Source organism: Acartia tonsa, chromosome 12 (genome assembly GCF_053477335.1).
Source record: "Acartia tonsa isolate MP-2025a chromosome 12, ASM5347733v1, whole genome shotgun sequence".
In the NCBI taxonomy this organism is placed as follows: domain Eukaryota; kingdom Metazoa; phylum Arthropoda; class Copepoda; order Calanoida; family Acartiidae; genus Acartia; species Acartia tonsa.
In genome coordinates, this window is record NC_137271.1 from 34,853,387 (window position 1) to 34,875,845 (window position 22,459).

A 22,459-nucleotide genomic window follows, 5' to 3' on the forward strand; every position below is an offset into this window, starting at 1 on the left:
ATGATACTGCTCTTTAGAAGGGAGAAAAAGAACTTCTAAACAAACCATGTGCAATCAAAGGGTAGATTGTGTTTGTACTTTAAATTAGATAAAAAAAAACAATATTTGACCATTAGAGTATACATTTTGTAATCTATAGTTTTATATGAATAAAGGATATGAATGTGGTGTAACTACTACAACTACAACTACAACCACAACCACAACAACTACTACAACCACCCCACCTTGCCCTGGACAGTATGGCACAGATCCTGAGGGAGAGACATTGTGTGTCTTGTGGACTAGTTTGTCCCAGCTAGAAACGGTCATTGGACCGGCCCCGCAGAATGGAGAAGGTAATTTTTTATTTAATACCTATATTTGAGACAACTTTTATTTAATGAAATCTTCCAATTTTTAACATGTACAAAAGGGCCTGCTTTATTGCATCAAGATCCATGACAGATCTATATAGGAAATAAACGTCTATAAATGAGCTCGAATCTTCCAAGAGTATAGTGTATAAAACTCATAGTGCTCCAATAATCCCTATTAAATTCTCATTGACCAGAACGTTAAGACCCATTATTCTACTATTAGCATCATAAATTCAGTTTTTTTAATTCATGTTGCTATTTAAATAACATTGAAGTATTTGATTTCTATTCATAAAACAGAAAACTTAAATTTATAATATAGTAAATCTAAGAAAACTTAGTTTTAAAATGAAATAATTCATGCGAAACTCCCGTAATGTGGTCAGATATGAAACTAAACATTTCAACCCTATAAGGACGATAAATTGAAATGAAGAATATTAGGATTTCAATCTTTAAAATATGATAAAAAATGGAGCAAAACGTTAAATCGTTTATTGTTACATTGCATTGGGTGTAAATATAAAACTAATAATTACTGATTAAATATATATTAAACAGATATTCTAACATAAAATGTTAAAGCCCAGGTGGTCCTTTGTATACGTGGATCCTTTTTTTAGTATACATTTTTGTTTACAATAGTATACATGGCCTTACTCTAAAATTGTATCAATTTTGTTATACTATAGTATAGAAAATTTGTGGGATCTACGATAGTATACCATCGTTATGCAAGAATTCTTACAAGGGTACGAGAAATTTTGTTAGTACGAGAGACATATATCATATACTAAAACCATTTTTCGGCCGTGATTCTGTAGGTTAGAAAATTAGTATGAGTCATTAAAAATTAATACAAATTAAAATTAGTACGAGAAGCAAAAAATGTATACTACAAATTTTTAAAAATTTCCCAGGTAATACATAGTAAAAGTAGAATTTTTTTTGTATTATGAAAATCATACAAAAGTACAAATGTGGTCCTTTAAAGGTTAGAAAACTTATATTTTCTCAAAAAAATATCATAGAGTTAAGGAAGATATTTCCATGATTTAAACTATTCATAATGATAAGAGTACATGAGATATTCTCATCTTTTACTTCTATAATGGAAGCTCAGTGAAGAGATTCTCATGTTTTAACTCTTATCATGGCTAGGCTATGATCCTTTCCATGCTATACTGAAGTTGATTAGGTTTGGTATACTGGTGTCTATAGTTTAGATTTTGTAATTATTTAAAATGAAATATTTTAAAATACTGAACAAAAAAAATGAAATGAGAAACCAATTTGAATACGATTTACTTATTTGATTTTTAAACAACCATATATATATTGGAAACCCCAAAAAAACAAAGTTTTTCTAACAAGGGAGAGACACCTAGCAGCAAAAATTTGAACTATATCAGGTAGAATTATTTTTGTATTATGAAAATTATACAAAAGTACTATTTTATTATTTTTTTGTAATTTTGTACAGTCCCTTATTTTTTTCTTGTACATGTTGTATCATTTTTGTCTACAATAGTACTTTTATGGTTTTTTCATTAATTAACATATTAAGTCCCAAAATTTTTACTTAAAAAAAAATTTTGTACTTATAAATAAAATCAAAATTGTAGAATTAGACAATTTTTTTGTCAAATTCTAAAATTTCTTTTTGATATTCAAGAAATGTTTTTCAAAATATTTTCTACGTCCTCAGTTTTAGAACTCATCTAAATTTATGTTATGGTATATTTTTTATTGTTCGATTGTATACATTCTTAAGATTTTGTTAGAGTCTACAAATTTGGAACTTTAAAAACATTTTTAAAATGAATATTATTATACAAAAAAATTATACAATAAACGCTATGTTCATTTTTAAGCAAAGTCCAAAAATTTGAAATGAATACTATCACACAAAAAAAGTGTACTATAAATACTATGTTCATTTTTAGGCAAAGTTCTAAAATTTGGACTTAACCAAATTTCCTAAACTTTGTACTATTGTATATAAAAAGAAATACAATAAGCATGAAACAAAAAAACTCTTTTAAATCCACAAATTATACTCTAATTATTTTTGTTACTTTAGAGACATATTGAAATATTCAGTAAAGTAAAAAATGTTTGGACTCTGCCAAATTTTTGAAATTAATACTATTGTACAAAATAATAATACAAGATATACAATCAGGAAAATGGTATTAGTACAAAAATTTAAAAAAAGTGTACAACATATACAAAAAAAAATATACTAATAAATAAAAAAAAACACAAAAGTACTATTGTATACAAAATTGATACAACATGTACGAGGAGACTTTGCCAAAAAAAATTTACTGTACAAAATTTTAAAAAAAATTATACAATAGTACTTTTGTATGTTTTGTATAATTTTTATAATACAAAAAAAAATTCTACCTATACTAGGAACAACCTGGGAGTCGAATCATTATGTGTAACATATATATGAAGAGAGAGAAAAAGAGAAGGAGCGAGAGAGATAGAAAGAGAAAGGGGGGAGACCGAGAGAGAACGGGGGAATGAGAGAGAGAGAGAGAGAGAGAGAGAGAGGTTGGGGGGAGGGAGTGAGAGAAAGAAAGAGAGAGAGATGGGGGGGAGGGGGTAGTACATAATGAATCATAGGCATTCTAATTTTATTACAAGCTGAATTTGAAGAGATGATAAAATGGACATTTAATTGAAGAATAAGAGAATAAAATTTGTAAGGCAAAGAGCGATAGTATTTAAAAAGAGTAATTATCTCTGATAATTAATAACATTAACAAGGATGACAAAATCCGTAAAAGAGAAACATTAATCAATTCTACTAAAGAACATTAAGAAATATAGAGTAACTGCACTTAGAAGAGAAAATATTTAGATTTCAGCAAAAATTTAAGTAAATATGTCATTTAATAGCTTAAATAAAAGTTATTTTATTTGGACATACTAACGTCATGGTGAAAGGGCTATCAGAACTATCTGTTAGGGACGTACGGATGGACAGATCAACCCCCACTGTAGAAAAGTTTAGCTTTTACAAGAAATAGATCATTAACATTATACAACCCTTTTACCCCATTTCTTTCCCTCTTACTGGATGAAATAACTAACCAATAGATAAGGTCCATACTGGCAAGCTATGTAGGGAATATTAACAAAATTTTCAGCCATTGAATAGCAAATGAGAAAATTACTTTTTCCTCTAATCCTAGCCAACAGACGAACGGACGGACATTTTGAATTATAAATAAGCAATTATAATAACAAATGTCTATTATAATCTTGATTAAAAATTTAAGCCATCTAATTTTTATAGCAGCTGAGAAAACCAATATTTTAGAGTGAATTATAGAGTAAGAAGGATAATTTCAATTCCAAAATTTCTTTTCCTCGGGGAAGGAGGTAACATATGACTGTAAATTACACTGTTATCAAAGTTTAGTAACCACTTTGACTAAAAAACTTAATCAGTGTTTAGTCAGTTCTAAACAAGAAGTGTTCAAACTTTTAAATCAACCGAAGGCTTACCCCTGTTTATCATCATGGGGGATGTAAAATAAATATAAAACATTATTTCTTAAGATCCCTGAGTTTAAAAATCATCAACAAGAATGATAATATCCATAAGTAGCAAAATCCTAATAGTAAAAGTAAAACTCAAAAGCAAAAAGAAGAAAACGCGGCATAACCAACAGACAGACGAACGATGATCAGTGCAGTGGTCATACAAATCTTCACACAAAATATTAGTAGTCTATAGACAGAATAACGGACTAAGTAAGGAATAAAACTTTTAAAGTTTAAATTAATTGACTTCGCTACTAACATTTAACAGGTAAATAAGGATGACAACATCCATAACTATAGAAGCTCTTGAATTTAAAAAAAGCAAAGAAAATAAAAGCAAAAAGGGTGTACAACAGACAGACATATAAAGTAATGATGCATAGTGAATCTTTATACAAAAAATATCTTCGATAAAAGCTGGGAAAATTATTTAAGAGCATTACCGATAGATCGACAGACAATATTATTCTTAGAGTAGAGGTGCATTGGTCAGCAAACATAAAATAAGTCTTCTGTCTTAACCCTGAAAGATCGGGTCCTCTACAAATTCTTAACTGATCGGATTTTATACCTTAATAATTGCATTAGCCTTCTACCTTTCCAGTACGGATATTTAATATTCTCAAGAGCATTATAGACCAGCGAACATCGTGAGCTGTAGGCTAGTTCAAAATAAGGGAGGATCTTTTACACCACTTTAACAACAATTAATTGTCTGAAACTATCCATAATAGATCTTCCATGTATTTATTTATTGAATTGTACTCTTTGAATGTATTGATTTATTTATCTTGTACTCTTTGGATGTACAGGGTCATTTAAGAAAAATTAAGAGAAAAACTTAATTATGCATAGAAAATAAAACAATTATGTAAAATGCTTTATATATTTGGAAAACCTGTTATGAGACATTTATTTTTTTAAATATTTAAAAATGATTATTTCAACAAATTATGCCCTTAAAACTGGTTTTTCCACAGGCCTATTTTTCAAAGATTTATGGATTTAAAGTTGAGCAAAACAGATGCACATTTCTAAAATTCAAATTGCGCGGCTTGTGTTAATAGTAGAAAAATGATACGCATACTGTTATAATCGTCATAAGCTCTTGTTTTTGACAATACAAGTACCGTTTGTGTGATATTTGTATTTAAGGAGCTACGTTGAAAAATGTGAGAAAAAGGTTGAAAAGTTTTAAGTAATTGTAAAATTTTACCATGTAGCTCCCTTACTATACGTTTGAATTTTTAAATCTTTACCATATCAATTTGCGGTTACCTTGTAGTTGTTACTGGCTCAAATGTAGACCTTTTAGTGAAAACTAGACCTCTCTACAATAAAAATTAATCTCGAAATCTTAAGCTTTTTATCAAAAACTTCATATTTTCATGATTTTAACAAGAAATAATTAAAGAACTGCCAACCTAAAATAATGTAACAAGAGTTCAAATATAAAGCAATTATAAAAAGTAGGCAGAACCGCCATTCCTGCCGAATAATTCCGAAAAAACGTCTAAAAACATTGTTTTATTTAAATTGATAATTTGTGTAAGAAATTGAACTAAAACAGAAGCTATTAGTCTTATAAGAAGAGAAATGATGAAAAACTCTAAAAAATATACATTTTAAAGACATAAAATAGGAAAAAGTGTTTTTAATAAATTTCATGGCTCAACAGACATTGTCGCCAATAAAGAGACAATTTACTAAAATAAAAAATTAAATGAAGGTAAAAAAATGTGCAATATACTTATTCTCATATTCAACTTTTAAAAAAAGCATACTAATAAAAAAATTAATATTGCAAAAAATAATTTGATTGTTTTTTTATTAAACCAGGAATAAAGAGTAAGGCTTATCTTTAATTATTTTTCTTCAATGATTTTGCAGTATGAATTAGCTTTCCCAAATTATTGTAATTGTACAAAAATAAATTTTTATACTTTCTTTCTTCATATGTTTATTCCTGGTGATTTTAATATTTTATTTCAATGTTTGTAAACAAACAGACAGAAAATTTGATGTTTTGCTTTATATCTGGTGTAAGGCATTCTTAATTTGGGGAAGTAAAGGTGAAAATAAATATGCATTGGACGAGATAGCGATAGATTTTTTCTTAAAATCAAATATAGGGCTAAAATCTACAAACAATACATAACCTATTTTTACATTCCGCACATTGAAAAGCGATTTAGACCTTCATTTGGGCCACACTACTATACGTAGCACAGGAATGTTTTTCATATATTAAAAAAACTAGAGCTTATGACGATTCTAATGATGTGCATAACATTTTTCTTCTATTAACACAAGCCATGCAATTTGAATTTTAAAAAGGTGCACATTTTTTAACAACCTTTAAATCAATAAATCTTCGAAAAAAAGCCTCTGGAATAACCAGTTTTTAGGGCCTAATATGTTGAAATAATCATTTTCAAATATTTGAAACGTAAATGTCTTATAATAGGTTTTCAAAATATATAAAGCATTTTACATAATTGTTTTCTTTTCTATGCATAATTAAGTTTTTAAAAAATCATTTCTCTTGAATGACCCTGTATTATTTATTTAAGTATAGTTTTTGTATGTAATAATTTATTTTACTTATACTCTTTGTATGTATAAATTCATTTTTCTCATACTCGTATGTATCAATTTGTTTAACTTGTACTCTTTTAATGTATTATTTTTTTAACTTGTACTCTTTGTATGTATTTATTTATTTAAATTGTGCTCTTTTTATGTATTAATTGATTTAAATTTTACTTTTTGTAAAATATCAATTATATTTAGGTTTGTTACCAATAGACTGCCCATATCTATCTAACCCTACTAGCTCAACAGAACTGTGTACCCTGTGGTGCTCCATACAGACCTATAATAATTATACCTGTAACCAGATAACTACAACTACAGAGGTAATTACAACTTGTTTTTCAAATAGCAAAGATGTTTTATAATAAAAATGTCATACCTTTCATTAGTTTGTATGTCTTAGTTCTAACATTTTTAATCTACATAGTAGCATATTTTTTTTTGGTAAGGGATAATTCTGGAGGACAAAGAGATGTCCAAGATAATTATATTTCTAGGTGGATTTTACATCACTTAAATATATGATATAAAATACAAATTTGTATATAATAATATTTTTAATATTTTTTTCCTAAATAGGAATAAGATTATTTATTAAAAAATCATTTTAACTTTTTTAGGCACCTACTACGACAACAGGTAAAATATTACATATTTTGCATAAAATAAACTTTTTAATTGGATCTTTTTTTGTTTACTCTTTTAAACTTTAGCATGAAGTACTTTTTTGCATGTTATTTTTAAAGCAGTAACAAATGTAATTTAATTTCTAAAGCATTTTTGATAAAAAAATTTAAAATGCATTTTAATAATGTTTATTTCTCAACTGAACTAATAATAAAAAAGCACTTTTTTCAAATTGCACTCAAAATAATTCTACATAAATATTTTTGTTTAAAAAGCTTTTGAAAGATTTGAAAGGAAATAAAAAATTGCATCCCCTATGATTGTAGAAGCAGGTCCTGATATAGAAGTTGTGTGTCCTCATTGTGAACCTGGAGGATTAGAATCCAGCAATACTACAATTTTCTACCCAAATAATCCAGGTATAATAGTTATTTCTCGCATCGTATCATAAACGGCTTTCCGCGGATATAGAATGTACAATTATGAGATTAAAACCAGTTTTTTAGCCTCAAGGTGCCGAAAGCACCTGTTAAAAAAAAAACTGGTTTTAATCTTATGATTGTATATTTTTATATTCGTGGAGAGCTGGATATAAAACGATGCTAGACATAGTTTTTTTTGTATGGATGAGAACCGGTTCCTATCCACCGGATTCGAATGAATATGAGAAAAAATCTTTCCTTTTCTTCATATTTCTTTTCTTGAAAGTCTAGCGTACATAGCGTGAGCGGCGGACACGACGGACGGATGGTCTAATGTCTAAGCTGTCGAAAAGCTTCGCTTCAATCCCCAATAACACAGAGTATCTAAATACAGTGCAAATTTTTTTCATAGACAAACTAAACAATTTTTATTTAAACAGGATAAAAGAGGAATCAACTTCTGTCCCTTATTATTAATTTTAGATAACAGTTTGATATCATTAACAACATCAGAGGAAGTAATCTTTATAACATCAACAACAGAAATGCCACCAACTACCATGTTAACTACTACCACAGGAAAAAATTAAAATATTAAGAATATTCAGTTTATTAATTAATAAAAAACATCCATTAAGAATATAATAATTGAGAAAAATCACTAAACCTTTCATATGTATTCTGTATGTCTGATTACTTAATTGTATTTTAAAAGCATAACTGACAGACCGTCAGACCAAGTAAATCATATAATAGTTGTTAATTGGTAAAGAGAATCTTCACGAAAAAATTTAATCCGTTTATCTTGTATAGCACTACGGACCAACGGAATTTTTCAGCCATGAATACAGATTTTTAATGAAATTTGATTTTACAAAGTGAAACCGACCGTGTCAACAACTTTAGCCGTCAGTACCATCGGATTTGATATCTTTGCCTCTTCAGGTTAATATCTATCTATCTATCTATCTATCTATCTATCTATCTATCTATCTATCTATCTATCTATCTATCTATCTATCTATCTATCTATCTATCTATCTATCTATCTATCTATCTATCTATCTATCTATCTATCTATCTATCTATCTATCTATCTATCTATCTATCTATCTATCTATCTAACTACTATCTATCTATCTATCTATCTATCTATCTATCTATCTATCTATCTATCTAGACTGGGTATCAACAGAAGCAAGTAAAACAGATGGAACTACATTTACTACGGAAGGCACTACAGCTAGGTACGAAATACAAATATCGTATTCAATAATTTATTAACATAACCTTTAATATCTAACATTTTAAATCCATAAAAAAAAATGAATATCAAATTATAGACTACCATAAATGACTAGGGACCAAATATATGTACTAAGACTTGTATATTGCTATACATCTATTTGAAGTCATAGAAATCCTGACTTGTAGGCTAGGTTAGGAAATCTTAATGTATTTGGCCTAATTGAATTTATTGAAATTAAATTTGCCTGCTATATTTATATTCATATTCTTTATCCTAAATATAAAGTAGTAAGGTTTTTTTGTCAGAAGCTTTCAATTACTAAACTGATTGGATTCTCCATTTTAGGTAAGCTCCACATAAGTCCCGTAATGGTTTTAGGCTTTTTCATTTCAGGCTTGGGATGGTTTTAAGCTGTTTTCTGCCCCTTTCAGTACAGAGCTCCTAGAAGCTAGGTGCGCAGTCACTAGTACATATATGAAATGCTTTTAAAAAACTTGTTGCTGCGCTACTTATTGTAATATTTTCTTTTAGGAATGTTCTGTTTACGACTGAAGAAGAAATGCCTGGTATCATATATTTGACAACAAAGGTAAAATATCCTGCATGGCAGCTGCCTAAGTTGGGGCAGCTTTTTTGCGACTGCGGATTGTTAAAATAAGATAAATTATTTTTACCTGTGATGCTCTTGATTTTCTATTATTTAGGCAGTTATGATTTTCTAAAATATACAACAGACCGGCAAACTCCTAAATGAGAAAATTTCTAGCTTTATACTCCCTTATATTATTCCTTTGAAATCTTATTGAATAAAATACTACTTTTTGTAGAATAAAAAAAAATATTCTATCGATCTACCTTATGGACAAAAAAAACTTTAATTTATTTTATAAAACTTCTCTGAAAATTTTAATATTAATTTGATTTTTTGGTTTCTCTTATAGAGCTATATTGAGTTCAGATCAGGTTAAGTTAGGTATAAGCCCTGTATGATTATGGCCCCCTGCAGGAGTTAGAAATATGAAAAAACTAACAACTCCCCCTTTGTTTTTAAGGAAAAAATAAGGAAGAAGGGGGAGGGGGGGTTCAGTGTTTGATGGGCGCTTTTAGGGAAAGCATTTATTTCTTTTAGGAGCCAGAAACAGATGATCCAGATGCGCCGACATTCATACCGTTCCAACCTTTTCAATCAGGGGCGAAAACCTTAGAGAAAGAGAATAAGTGAGAGAGAGAGAGATAGAGAGAGAGAGAGAGAGATAGAGAGAGAGAGAGAAAGAGAGAGAGAGAAAGAGAGAGAGAGAGAGAGATAGAGAGAGAGAGAGAAAGAGAGAGAGAGAGAGAGAGAGAGAGAAAGAGAGAGGGGGGTAGGTTAAGGTTGCAATATTGGACTAAAAATGAGAGGGAAGGAGAGAAAATGAAATAGAAAGAGAGAGAAATACAGGGCACAAAGTAGACTAAAAATGGATCATCACTCCAGGGTGGGAAGGGGGGGGGGAGGTAATTTTTTCTATAGGCGATTTTTCTTGGGAGGGTGGTGGTACCTTTCTAAAAAATAGTTAAGGACCTTCCCAGGACCTATAAGAAGCTCTCCTGTAAAGGGGTCAGCTAGATCCTTCTGTACAGACAGACAAGCATCATGTTACTTTATTATAAGGATTATGGTTTTTGCCTGTCCAGGACCTCCAGTAGAACTGTGGACACCTCCAGAAAGCGGCTCCAGCTCTACAGTGACGCCCAGTCCACCGCGACCAACATACATACCGTTTGCTCCGTTTCAGGCAGGATATAGGTGGATAAATAAGTAAATTTATATAATAGAGTAACAGGCTCTGTTTGTGTCTGTCTGTGCCGATGGAACTGCTGAAATGATATGGTTCTCCATTACATTGTAGCTTCTCATAGGTCCTGGGAAGGTTTATACTTATTTTGGGTTGTCGAATTCAACCGCCCTACCCTCTCAAGTGCCCCTAGATGCCTCTAGTGGCGTAGCCGCTAATAATAAATAGATATTTATAGCTTTTCTAAATTAAGGGCTCATCCGTCCGTACATCACTGTCAATTTTCAAATTGGCATGATGATTCCTGTTCCAGTCAATACTATTTCAACGTTTATGTACACAGACATAAAGTGTAAGTAAACCTAAACCATATATAAAACCATTTGCGGGTTTAAATATAGATATAGACTACTCAATACGTGGATTTATTTTGACAGGGTAAAATTTGTCTTCAATTTAAGTTTATAATATAGACCTCATTTATTGGTCAGGTCGTTCATCAAGTAGGAGGGAATTGGATGGGGGAAAAGGGTGTATGAGGGTATATATTTATTAGAGTACATGAATATCTGGTGCAACATCCAAGTAATAATATATCGATTGTTTAAAAATTATATAATGTTGTCTTTTTTTCGTCTGTAGCGAAGGATCTCTCTAACCTCTGAACCGACAACTTATAGGTCCAAGGAAGGTTTTTAAATATTTTGGAGAAGTGTATCTCACCCTTTAAATAAAAATCTTTTATACTTTTTCTTAAAAAACTCTAATTGAAAATTGAGGTGGGGGGGGGGGGAGAGTTCGACTTTCCCCCCTCCCACCTTAAGAGTCTCTAAGTCTAGAGGCTTGTAGGGGCGTAGCAGCTAGTACATATATAATTAATTTGCCTATCCCCTTACCCTGATTTTAGGGAGCCTGGCAAGGAAGAAATGAACGAATTAATAGTAAATTTATCAGAAGATATTAAAACAAGCAAGTATTTGAAATAGCAAAGCTACTCTATAATTCTCAGCAGTCGAAGTTATTTTAAAGATGTACAGTAAATGAAATATGAAATCATACATAATACTAAAATTTTATGCGGTTTTTGTCAAGGAATCATAAATTATGCTCCGATTAGCGAGGCAACACTATAATTCATCTTGTCTTTGTACGTCAGTCAGTCTGTAATGCTATCGTGGAAACATGATTTATCCTGCTGCCACCAAAGATAAACAGCTGATATTTCAATAAAATATTTCTATGACATATGTGTATCGATCCTATACTTTGTTTTGTCCGTCTGTCTTTCGGTCGTGTATCTTTGTATTTCGCTACAAATGGATGTTTTCATCCTTGTTAACAATAATTCTTATTTATTATTTGTTTCAGGTTCTACAATAATTTTTTCTAAATGTTTAAAATCTTATTTAATTACTAATTTGATGCATGAAGTTAATCTAAATGAGCTTTGAAAATGCATGATATGATCATAGTATAAGTATTGAATACAATTTGAAATAAAATGCAAGATGCATGATCTTGTCTCTTTTAGTATAAAATTATAAAATCTAAACTTCTAGTTTGAAATTAAGAAATGCATACTTTTTAAGAATAGTTCATTTTAATAATAAATCTTTTATATAACAATGTGGTAAGTTAAAAATAAGAAAGCATTTCTTATAAATAAAGGGTTTAGGACAGCCTCGATCATATGAAGGCAGTCTTCTCGGTTTTTGGATAGAATAAATGGAAGAATAATGAAAGTTTTAAAATATCAAAATATATTTTTTTCAAAGCGAAGCTTTTCTATAATTAGGGTCGGTCCGTCCGTCCGTACGTCTGAGATGGATAGCTTTTTTCATTAATTTAGGCATGTTAGAATTGTCCTATCGATTTCAAACTTTGCATGGTGATTCCTGTAGTAGTTAGGTACAATTTAGAAAGCGCAGCAACTCTATAATCATTACCAAAATGTCCGTACGTCTATTTTAAACTTGTTGATTTTTTAAATTTTTAACAACTAATTTTTATGTGATCTAATTATCCGATTGTTCTGATTTTTGTTTTACTGATTTCTAGGACAACAAAGTACAATATTATAAGCAAAGCAACTCTATAATCAATTCCTATTTAAATGTAAGTATGTCCATAAACACTGTCCTGTATCAAGAAGTTTTTCAACAAATTTACTCACAATTTTGCTTTGACTCTTATTCATTTATACTCTGATTTTTCAGTTTTGACATAATACAAGTGTCCGTTTGTCCTAACGTTTCAGAGCTTCGCTTTTATGGATATTGTCATCCTTGTTTGTAATATGACCGACGAACTAAGAGTGAGTTGTGTGTATACTGTAAACTGTATGCTCTATCGAGAGATACATCTTGACAAATAAAATCATAAGTCCACCTTAAATATCAGTCGGGAACATTACATTACCTCCATGACGTTGCGGACGGACTTGCAGATACAAAAATTCATAAGGTAGCTTACCACATAACATTTCTTTTGCTTAGTTACAACAACAACTACAACCACAACTTTAAAACCAACGACAACAACGACGACATCCAATTTTGTTTTCATTCCTTTTGTGCCTCACCAAGAAGGCTCAGGTAAGATTTGTAGTACTCTAAAATTGAGGCATATCAGGTTGCCTAATTTTCTAAATATATATAAAAATAATACACTTGAGATAACTAGTAAAGCAATATGAGAAACTATACTGTAAAAGAGAATCATATTGGATCAGCGGTTAACGATATCTCACTCTACAGACAGACACACAGACATGCACTTTTGTATATTTAGAACTATCTACATTTGAGGGAATAGGGAGAGTTGGTCCAACTACATCCTTTTTAAAAAAGGAATTATTATTTTTTTGAGGGAGAGGAGTTGTGGAGCTATCATCCCTCAAATTAGTTAATAACCTTTATTCAACCTATAAGAGGCTTCATTATAAAGGAGAACCATATCGGATCTGCACTACAAGCAGCCAGACATTATGTTATTTTTTTTTTAAAAGGTTAGGCTTTTTGATAGCTTACACAAATGGGTATCTAACAATCCCAAAATGTTAACTTTATCTAGGAATAGAAACCCCTGACATTCCCCCTAATCTTGACACAGATGCTAATCTAGGAATAGAAACCCCTGACATTCCCACTAATCTTGACACTGATGTTAATCTAGGAATAGAAACACCTGACATTCCCCCTAATCTTGACACAGATGTTAATCTTGATGCTGAAGTTGCTACTGAACTCCTTGCCACAGAAATTGATCTTCAAGGTAGTGATTTACCATGTGTGTGTGTGTGTGCGTAACAGTGTGTAATATTGATACCTCTGGAGATGGTTGATGAAAACGTAGAGCAAGATTGATTGCACGACCATAGTTTAAAAATTGTTAGACTAAGCAAGATAATATGAAATATGCAAAAATATGTTCATATACCCATCGAATCTGTACATGATGTTTCTATTGACCAAATTGTATAGGTATGCCTATTAAAACATAGGTTATTAAAACATCATGGATATAGGTATTCCTTATACTTGTAATTATTATTTCAATTTATTTAACAGAAAGTGAACTATACATAAACATAGTTTTGGTTTTCCTGCTTATTTTATGTAATTTAAGATACGGTATAGGAGTTCTCCTCAAGGTTTCAAAAAAGACGTTTTATTTTCGAAAATTGTAAATGAAATGGGTATCAGTGGTTTTTAAAAATTTGACCACTTCATTTTGATTTTTGTAGGTCTTGCAATGCCATTTGAAACAGAGGATCCGATAACTTTGACTGGAAATGTTGGAATTCCCACCATTCTAACGGAACAGGTAGTTACCATGTGCAGTATGGACCTCTACAACAGTTGTCTCAAAAAAGTTTGTCTTTCCAACTTAGTGTATCTATGCATTTTTCCCTCAGCTGTTTTATTTCTAAAAGTATTGTTACTTATCGCATCGTATTATAGACAGATTTCCGCGGATATTGAAATGAAAACTGGAATTATTTTCATTTTAATATACGTGAAAAATTGTCTTTAATACAATGCTATACATGATTTGTCAGTATGGCTGAGAACCAGTTCTAATCCAGCTGATATTAATAGGCTTCGAAGCCATACTGGAAAAAAATTTCCAGTCACAGCTCTTTAATTTGGTTTTTAACGTTTTAGAAGAAACATTTTTTATGTCAAAAGGAAATTGATTTATTCGAAAGTAATATAGCTTTTATTAATTTATTATTTGTGCTTATTATTATTGCTGTGCTACTCTTAGTTTTATTTGCTTTATAAAAATTTTATTGTATTCCAGTTGGAGGAAACGACAGTGGCAACTGCAAAAGCAACAGTTGGAACTATAGCATGGAGTTTTCTACCTACCATTGAGAGTGTAAGTAGATAGATAGATAGATAGATAGTTGGAACTATAGCATGGAGTTATCTACCTACCATTGAGAGTTTAAGTGGATAGATAGATAGATAGAATAAACAAGACACAAATTCTCAATTTTTGGTGGAAAGTTAGGACACTGCCATACTGCAGTAACCAATCCAGAGTTAATAAAAGTCCCCAGAATTTTTATGAAAGGTATTAATAAAACTTTGGGAACCCTTTTAGTTTACATTTCAATGGTCGTTTCTCCTTGATAATTGCATACAGAAGACAAACAGAAGGACAGATAGAAGACAGACAGAAGACAGACAAAATACAAACAGAAGACATACAAAATACAAACAGAAGACAGACAGAATACAAACAGAAGACAGAGAGAAGACAGACAGAATACAAACAGAAGACAGACAGAAAACAGACAGAAAACAGACAGAAAACAGACAGAAAACAGACAGAAGACAGACAGAAGACAAACAGAAGACAGACAGAAGACAGACAAAATACAAATAGAAGACAGACAAAATACAAACAGAAAACAGACAGAAGACGGACAGAAAATTGACAGAAGACAGACAGAAAACAGACAGATAAAAGACAGACAGAAGACAGACAGAAGACAGACAGAAGACAGACAAAAGACAGACAAAAGACAGACAGAGGACAGACAGAACCAAGAACAGACAGATGACAGACAGAAGACAGACAGAAGACAGACAGAAGACAGACAGAAGACAGACAGAAGACAGACAGAAGACAGACAGAAGACAGACAGAAAATTGACAGAAGACAGACAGAAAACAGACAGAAGACAGACAGAAGACAGACAGAAGACAGACAGAAGACAGACAGAAGACAGACAGAAGACAGACAGAAGACAGACAGACAGAAGACAGACAGAAGACAGACAGAAGACAGACAGAAGACAGACAGAAGACAGACAGAAGACAGACAGAAAATTGACAGAAGACAGACAGAAAACAGACAGAAGACAGACAGAAGACAGACAGAAGACAGACAGAAGACAGACAGAAGACGACAGAAGACAGACAGAAGACAGACAGAAGACAGACAGATAGAAGACAGACAGAAGACAGAAACAAAACAGAAAGACAGACACAAGGACAGACAGACATACTAATTTATTTTTCAATTTTTCAGACAACATCAATAATTGCAGAAGAACATCTATCCAACGTTGTTAACATACCAGTAGCACTCAAACCCCCCACTCAATTTACAAGGTAACTTTTGGTGCTAAGTAAATTACAAGGCTCTAACATCACAACTATTGCAGTTAAGTAACTCTATGTCTTATTCTACAGACACGGTTCCCCAAAACGATCCAAATAAAAAAAAACATAAAAAAAGTTATTAATTATGTGAGGAATTTATGAAAGTCAAAATGTCAGATAAAAAAGATATTATAATGTGGATATACTTATTTTGCTGAAATTAGATTTTTAAAAGTTAGTTTTCAAAATAACTTTTTATATGAAATAATATCTTTAGTACGATGCGAAAAAATATGATTTCGAATTGCTTTTCAATTATAAACCTTATATTTCATTTATTAATGTTAGTTTGTCCGACTGGCTCATTTGATGAGCTTTACCTTTATAGATGTTGTCATTCTTGTTTTTTAAGGACAAGTACTAGAGCAACTACGACACGAAGACCCTCAACAAGCACAACGACCAGAAGATGGGGAATTATTCCTATTGATGTAAGTAATCGCTAGACTTAGGCTTGTGCACAGATATTTGTTTGATACGGGTTTTGTTTATACATTAAGATTCATTGCGTTTACTCTAATCTTGCTCACTAAAATTATTATCTAGATCAAATCAATAAATTTATAGTATAGATATATATTCCACCAATATGCCTGGATCCCCCTGTTAAGAATCTTTTTCGTCTTCTAGCTAACTGCTTTCTGCTTATTTGTAGCGACATAGCTGTGTCAATATTTCCGACGTTGATTTCAAAATACCAAATTGAAAGTCGGCGTAGGGTCCTTGGATAGGGGATATACAGTTATTTAACCCATTTCCCCTCTAATGTGTTACTCAAATATGAAACTGAGTTTTTAATTAATCCAGGGATCATACTGGGATAAGACATTGGAGATAAATTCATGTCGCCCCAATGTATGATCAACAAAAGTATCCATTTTTAAGATATAAATTATTGGTGTAAAAGTTTGGACATTGTTACTTTGTAACATTAATATTGAGTTGTTAACCCCCTCCACATTCGAAAAAAGAAGTTTTAAGTTATTGTTTTTAAATTTTCATTTTTTAAGATTGATTTTGGCAAATCTAACGAGAACATAACTGTAGCTAATACTGAAGATAGAGATAATCTTATTCACTTACAAGCTCCTCAATTAGAACCCATTGTTTTTGAGGAAAATCTTCCAAATGATGAAAAATCCGCTAGTTTTGAGAATGGCGAAACATTAGAAGCCACTGAAATCACAACTGAATTAGATTTAGGTAACTTTTAAGATTTAAAAACAAATAAATGATAATAGTAAAACCCAAGTAAAACAATGAAATTAATTGATTTCATTTATGATTTAATAGCACAATACCTGCTAAAAATTTAAATTTTTTAAAACATCAAATATTTTATTTTTTCTCTAATGAAGTACTTTATTGATCTGTTTATAATTGGCTGTTATTGCTGCGCTACATTTTGCCAATTTAGAAATTAAAATAATGTATTATTTTTTTTAGAAGACTTGAAATTTACAACACGAGACTTTAAAATCACCACACCAGAATCTTTGATAGGAAAATCAGCTTTAACAGCCGAAAAATCTACAGAAAATTTACCCACAATTACTTCTACAAGTAAATCATTTATAGAGGGTGATATTGATGAAAATGCGTATAAAGAAGATAATATTGTTCTTTTAACAACTTTAGGATCAGTTAATGATGGTGATGAAAATACTGAAATAGACAAAGATAGAGATAATACTGAAAGCAATATTCTTTTAACAACCCCAAAATCAATTGATACCAACAAAAATACAATTTTAGACATTAGAAAAGAAACAACTACCCCCAACAGCCTTAAAAAATACACCCAATGGTTTAATAATGTTAATAAACTACTGTTTACATCGCCTAATGAGGATAAAAATGAAATTGCTGAAGGCAATACAGAAATTCAAATTACAACTGAACCCACTGTTGTTCAAATAACAACTGTAGTTAACTCAGTAAATGATGTTGTGTTTACAACAACAAGTACGACCACAACCACAACGCCAGAGCCTCCAACAACCCCACAAACAACAACAACAACTACAACTACAGAAAGACAAGGCAGTGGTTTGGGGGATATAGCTTATAATTTAGCCACGCAGGGCAATAATTTCTTTAATTCTATTTTTAAAACACTTTTTGGGATATAATACAATGGATATAGAAAATAAAACATTACTTAATTAATGAGTTAAAGTAGTGGTCAATACAACATTAAATGTTAAACCAAAGACTTAAAATAAAATGAAAGTGAATCTCATAAAAAATATATATACATAAGTCTTATTTTTTACAAAACTTTTATAACAGAATAAAGCTTTTAAAGGTAAATGATGAAATTTTTCTGAAAAAAATCTAACATTTTAAAGTCTATTTTAACATAAATGAGTGATTATGGTCTCTATGAATATAATATATTTTTTTTTAATACATACTAAAGAAGAAAATAAGTGATATAAAAAAGGACTCTATAAATTCTAAGTAGTTTTAATAATTACCTATATACATATATTTTAGATAATATTTTTAGAATTTTTGTATTTATATATTATATAATTTAATTTATATATTCTATTTCTTTATTTTTACAAAAATATACATTAATTTTTTTTTAAACTAGTATCTAAAACCTTAATTTATGAAATAGTTATTAAATTTGGCAAACAGTCTTAAAGACGGGAACATGTGATATGGCAACTTTTTTTAGCCAAGATTTTCACAAGTCAAACTTTTGAATAATTGCTTTTCTAGAATCTTAATGTAGAAAGTATTTTTTTACTATAAAAAAAATGAAATCTTGTGTTTATACATATTAGAATCTCCTTAATTTATCTAAAATCTCATAATAGAATCTCAGTATTATAGATATTTATTAAAGGTTGTTTGTATTGAATCTTTCAAAAAAAAAATATAAGTTTGATAGTGGCGTAACGGGTTAATGTGTACATGTAGGGATGTCCAAGCTTTTAATTTTGAGGGTGTAAAATAAGGGGTTTGAAAGGTTAGAGATGGGTAATCTAATGTAATTTTTAAAATTTTGAGGTGGGTAAAAAGAGGTTTTTGAAAGTTTGAGGGGGGGGGGGGAAACAACCCTTTAATACGACCCTTGGACGTCTATGAAACATGCAAGTTCTTAATTAAGGAGAAAGATTCGATTCCTGTAATAATTAGATCCAATAATGTATTATAATTCTAATAATTTTTTATTTGGTTTGTAAATAAATTTAGAATTGTTAATTTTTATGTTTTTCATTGTTATTACCAGCGTTGCGGCGCCGTTTGATATTGGTGCGGCTCCGGCTCCGACCTAAAATCAAGAAATACTCAACATATTTTTTTCCCACGTCTAATTTTGACTTTTGAAGGTTTTAAAAGTTATTTTTTTTTAAATGGACTTGAAAAACCTAAAAGGGGCATTTGCACATGACAAAACAGAGTTACCAAATTATAATTTATAAAAAATCTCTTTGTTTATCTAGTCCGGGGCCGTTTTTAAACAAAAAATTACGGCTCCAGCTCCGGCTCCAGTAAAATATGGCGACTCAACGGCACCCGGCTCAAGCTCCGGCTTCGCAACACTGGTTATTACTATATTCCCTTTGGAGTTAAAGTATCAAAAACTTTACAAGGATAAGGAAAAATAAGAAAATAAGTTTTTTAGACGAGATAAGCTTTTCTTTTATTTAGTTTTTCATTTGAGAATTGGAAAATCTGGTTTTTATCAAACATAATCCTCATTAAGAAAAATGTATTATTTTTTAAGAATCTTATTCAGTGGTATGGGATAGAGGGTTGCCCCCCCCCCCCCTTAGCAATTCGCTGTGTACGCCACTGAACTCTATAGAAAGCTATAACTGTGTAATAGATTAATTATTACTCTATCTTGTACTTTAATAAAGTAAAAGTTTAGCTGGCTAAAACACGACACCCTCTCCATCCATCCCTTTACCTTTTTGAAGAACCTGAAGAAGGAACTAACTGACCAATAAAATATGTCTATGTTAGCAACTTATATTGATTAAAAATTATTTTCCCCTGTCATTTTTCCATATCTCCATATTCTAACATCCAATAACTGTGTCAATGGTTAAATTATTACACAAACATTACAGGTGTCGCAAAGCTTAAAAATTAATTTTTCATTCAAAATATAAATTTGTGTAGACGGTAATCACGATAAATTATTATATCAACAAGGATGACAACATCCATAAAAGCGAAGCACTGAAACGGTAGTACAAACACTTGTATAGTGTCAGAACTAAATAATCAGAATATAAATGTATAAGAGTCGAAGCAAAATTGTGAGTAAATTTGTTGAAAAACTGTTTGATACAGAATGATGTTTATGGACATACTTACATTTTTAGGACTTGATTATAGTGTTGATTCGCTTATAATATTGTACTTTGTTGTCCCAGGAACCAGTATACTAAAAATCAGATCAATCGAATAATTAGATCACAAAAAAAATTTGTTGTTAAAAAAGTAAAAGAATCAACATGTTTAAAATGGACGTTCTGGTAAGGATTATAGAGTTGCTTTCTAAATAGTACCTAACTACTACAGGAATCACCATGCAAAGTTTGAAATCGATAGGACAATTCTAACACGCCTAAATTAACTAAAAAAGCTATCCGTTACAGACGGACGTACGGACGGACCGCTCCTAATATATTGAAAAGCTTCGCTATTAAAAAGTATAAATGATTTCTGGAGAAGATACGAGACCTCAGGCCATAAATAAAGGGAAAGAAAGTGAATTTCACTGAAAAATGTCTTTAAAAAGCTTTTGACTACACTTTTCTTTCATATGATTTTGCTTGGCCATTTTCTTCAGATAATTTCCAGAATGATATCGAAACTGATATATATCCGCTGGATTAGAACCGTTTCTAAGCAATATTGTTCTGAAGGCAAGAGCTACATTTTTTTTATATTTTATTATACGTGGAAAGGTGTTTACAATACGTTCAATGTTTGTATGTAAGTAGACGAAAGAACAGGGAACTTTTTAAACTTTGCAGAAAGCATAAGTTTTCATAAAACTTAGAAATTAAAAATGATTTTCCCTTTAACCAAATCAGTATCTCAATTAACCAAGAGACTGCATTTCTATCCAGGAATATAAAGGGATAAGACAATCGCCGATAAATTGGTATACACTCCAAAAAATGATACAATAAATTATCCCTTCTGTAGATCCTAATTAATAGTTAAATCGTTTAAACACTTAATTGAATGAACCAACAAATCAAAATGATACAAAATTCCCCAAAGTTGTTTAGCCAACGAATAAGAAAACTTTGTTAAAAAACTTTTGGGACTAGTGTAAAAAATAATCCAATGTCCCCTCCCTTCCTGGTAATAACTTTGTATTGGTTTAGTTTTTGTGTACTATCATAATAATAATCATAATTACTCAACCAAGCTTTGACCTTTCAAATAAATACTATTTATCCTTGTATAAAGTTTAAAATCAAGATCTCAGTAACCAATAAACCGATTAATTTATGTATTTCAGGTTGGAATTTGACTATTTATATTATTAATTCAAGTCTTATCTAATCTATGTTGTTTTATGCCATCTTGCTGTCTCCCCTCCCCAAATCTCCTAGAGTAAAAGGGAGCAAAATTTAGTCCTTTTGTAAACAAGGATGATCTTATCCATAAAATAAGAATCATCAACCTATTATCTCTTTTCGTATATTGACACAAATATTGTATATTGTGTTAGTCAAATGCTTTGCTAAAGTCAGACTGTCATTCAATATCTTACTTATACTAAAGAAACAGGATGTTTGTCTGTTTGTTTGTCTGTGTGTCTGTGTATCTGTGTGTCTCGAAGGATCTCGCTAACCGCTGAACCGATCAGGTTCTCCTTAACAGGGTAGCTTCTAATAAGTCCCGGGAAGGTTTATAACTATTTTCTTGTAAGGGTGGGACACCCCCAACCCCCCAAAAAATTTAAAATACCCCTTCACCCAAAATAAATAAAAAAATCCACTCCCCAAAATTTTTTTTTACTTTTTCTTTTAAAATCTAAATAAGAAATTGGGGTATCAAATTCGACTTCCCCCTCCTTAAGTGCCCCTAGAGGCCTCTAGGGGCGTAGCCGCTAGTAAATCATGTAAAAGTAAGGTTTTCTCTTGGAAGGATGGGGATATTGCAATGTAAATTATACTGGTTCTAAGGACATCCAAGTTTT

General features: G+C 30.7%; 1 protein-coding gene and 1 long non-coding RNA gene across 2 annotated transcripts; both read left to right on the top strand.

The window, feature by feature from the left end:
* Nucleotides 1–145: 145 nt before the first annotated feature.
* LOC145333318 (uncharacterized) lies at nucleotides 146–19,078 on the top strand. Its single transcript, XM_080178441.1, has 12 exons — nucleotides 146–338; nucleotides 6,717–6,841; nucleotides 7,139–7,157; nucleotides 13,087–13,185; nucleotides 13,766–13,864; nucleotides 14,337–14,416; nucleotides 14,897–14,974; nucleotides 16,136–16,218; nucleotides 16,622–16,700; nucleotides 17,280–17,472; nucleotides 17,716–18,318; nucleotides 19,068–19,078. The coding sequence occupies exons 1-12, from the start codon at nucleotides 146–148 to the stop codon at nucleotides 19,076–19,078; spliced, it is 1,662 nt and encodes a 553-aa protein (XP_080034567.1).
* Nucleotides 8,416–10,007, top strand: LOC145334081 (uncharacterized). Its single transcript, XR_013884707.1, has 4 exons — nucleotides 8,416–8,512; nucleotides 8,748–8,814; nucleotides 9,348–9,405; nucleotides 9,946–10,007. It is a non-coding gene; the product is annotated as an uncharacterized LOC145334081 (long non-coding RNA).
* Nucleotides 19,079–22,459: the final 3,381 nt, after the last annotated feature.

Bases quoted from the DNA above. Each gene is read 5' to 3' on its own strand.
- LOC145333318 (XM_080178441.1), top strand. From the start codon at position 146: ATGAATAAAGGATATGAATGTGGTGTAACTACTACAACTACAACTACA. The intron at 339-6,716 runs GTAATTTTTTAT...AATTATATTTAG, and splicing joins GGCCCCGCAGAATGGAGAAG to GTTTGTTACCAATAGACTGC. The intron at 13,186-13,765 runs GTAAGATTTGTA...ATGTTAATCTAG, and splicing joins GCCTCACCAAGAAGGCTCAG to GAATAGAAACACCTGACATT.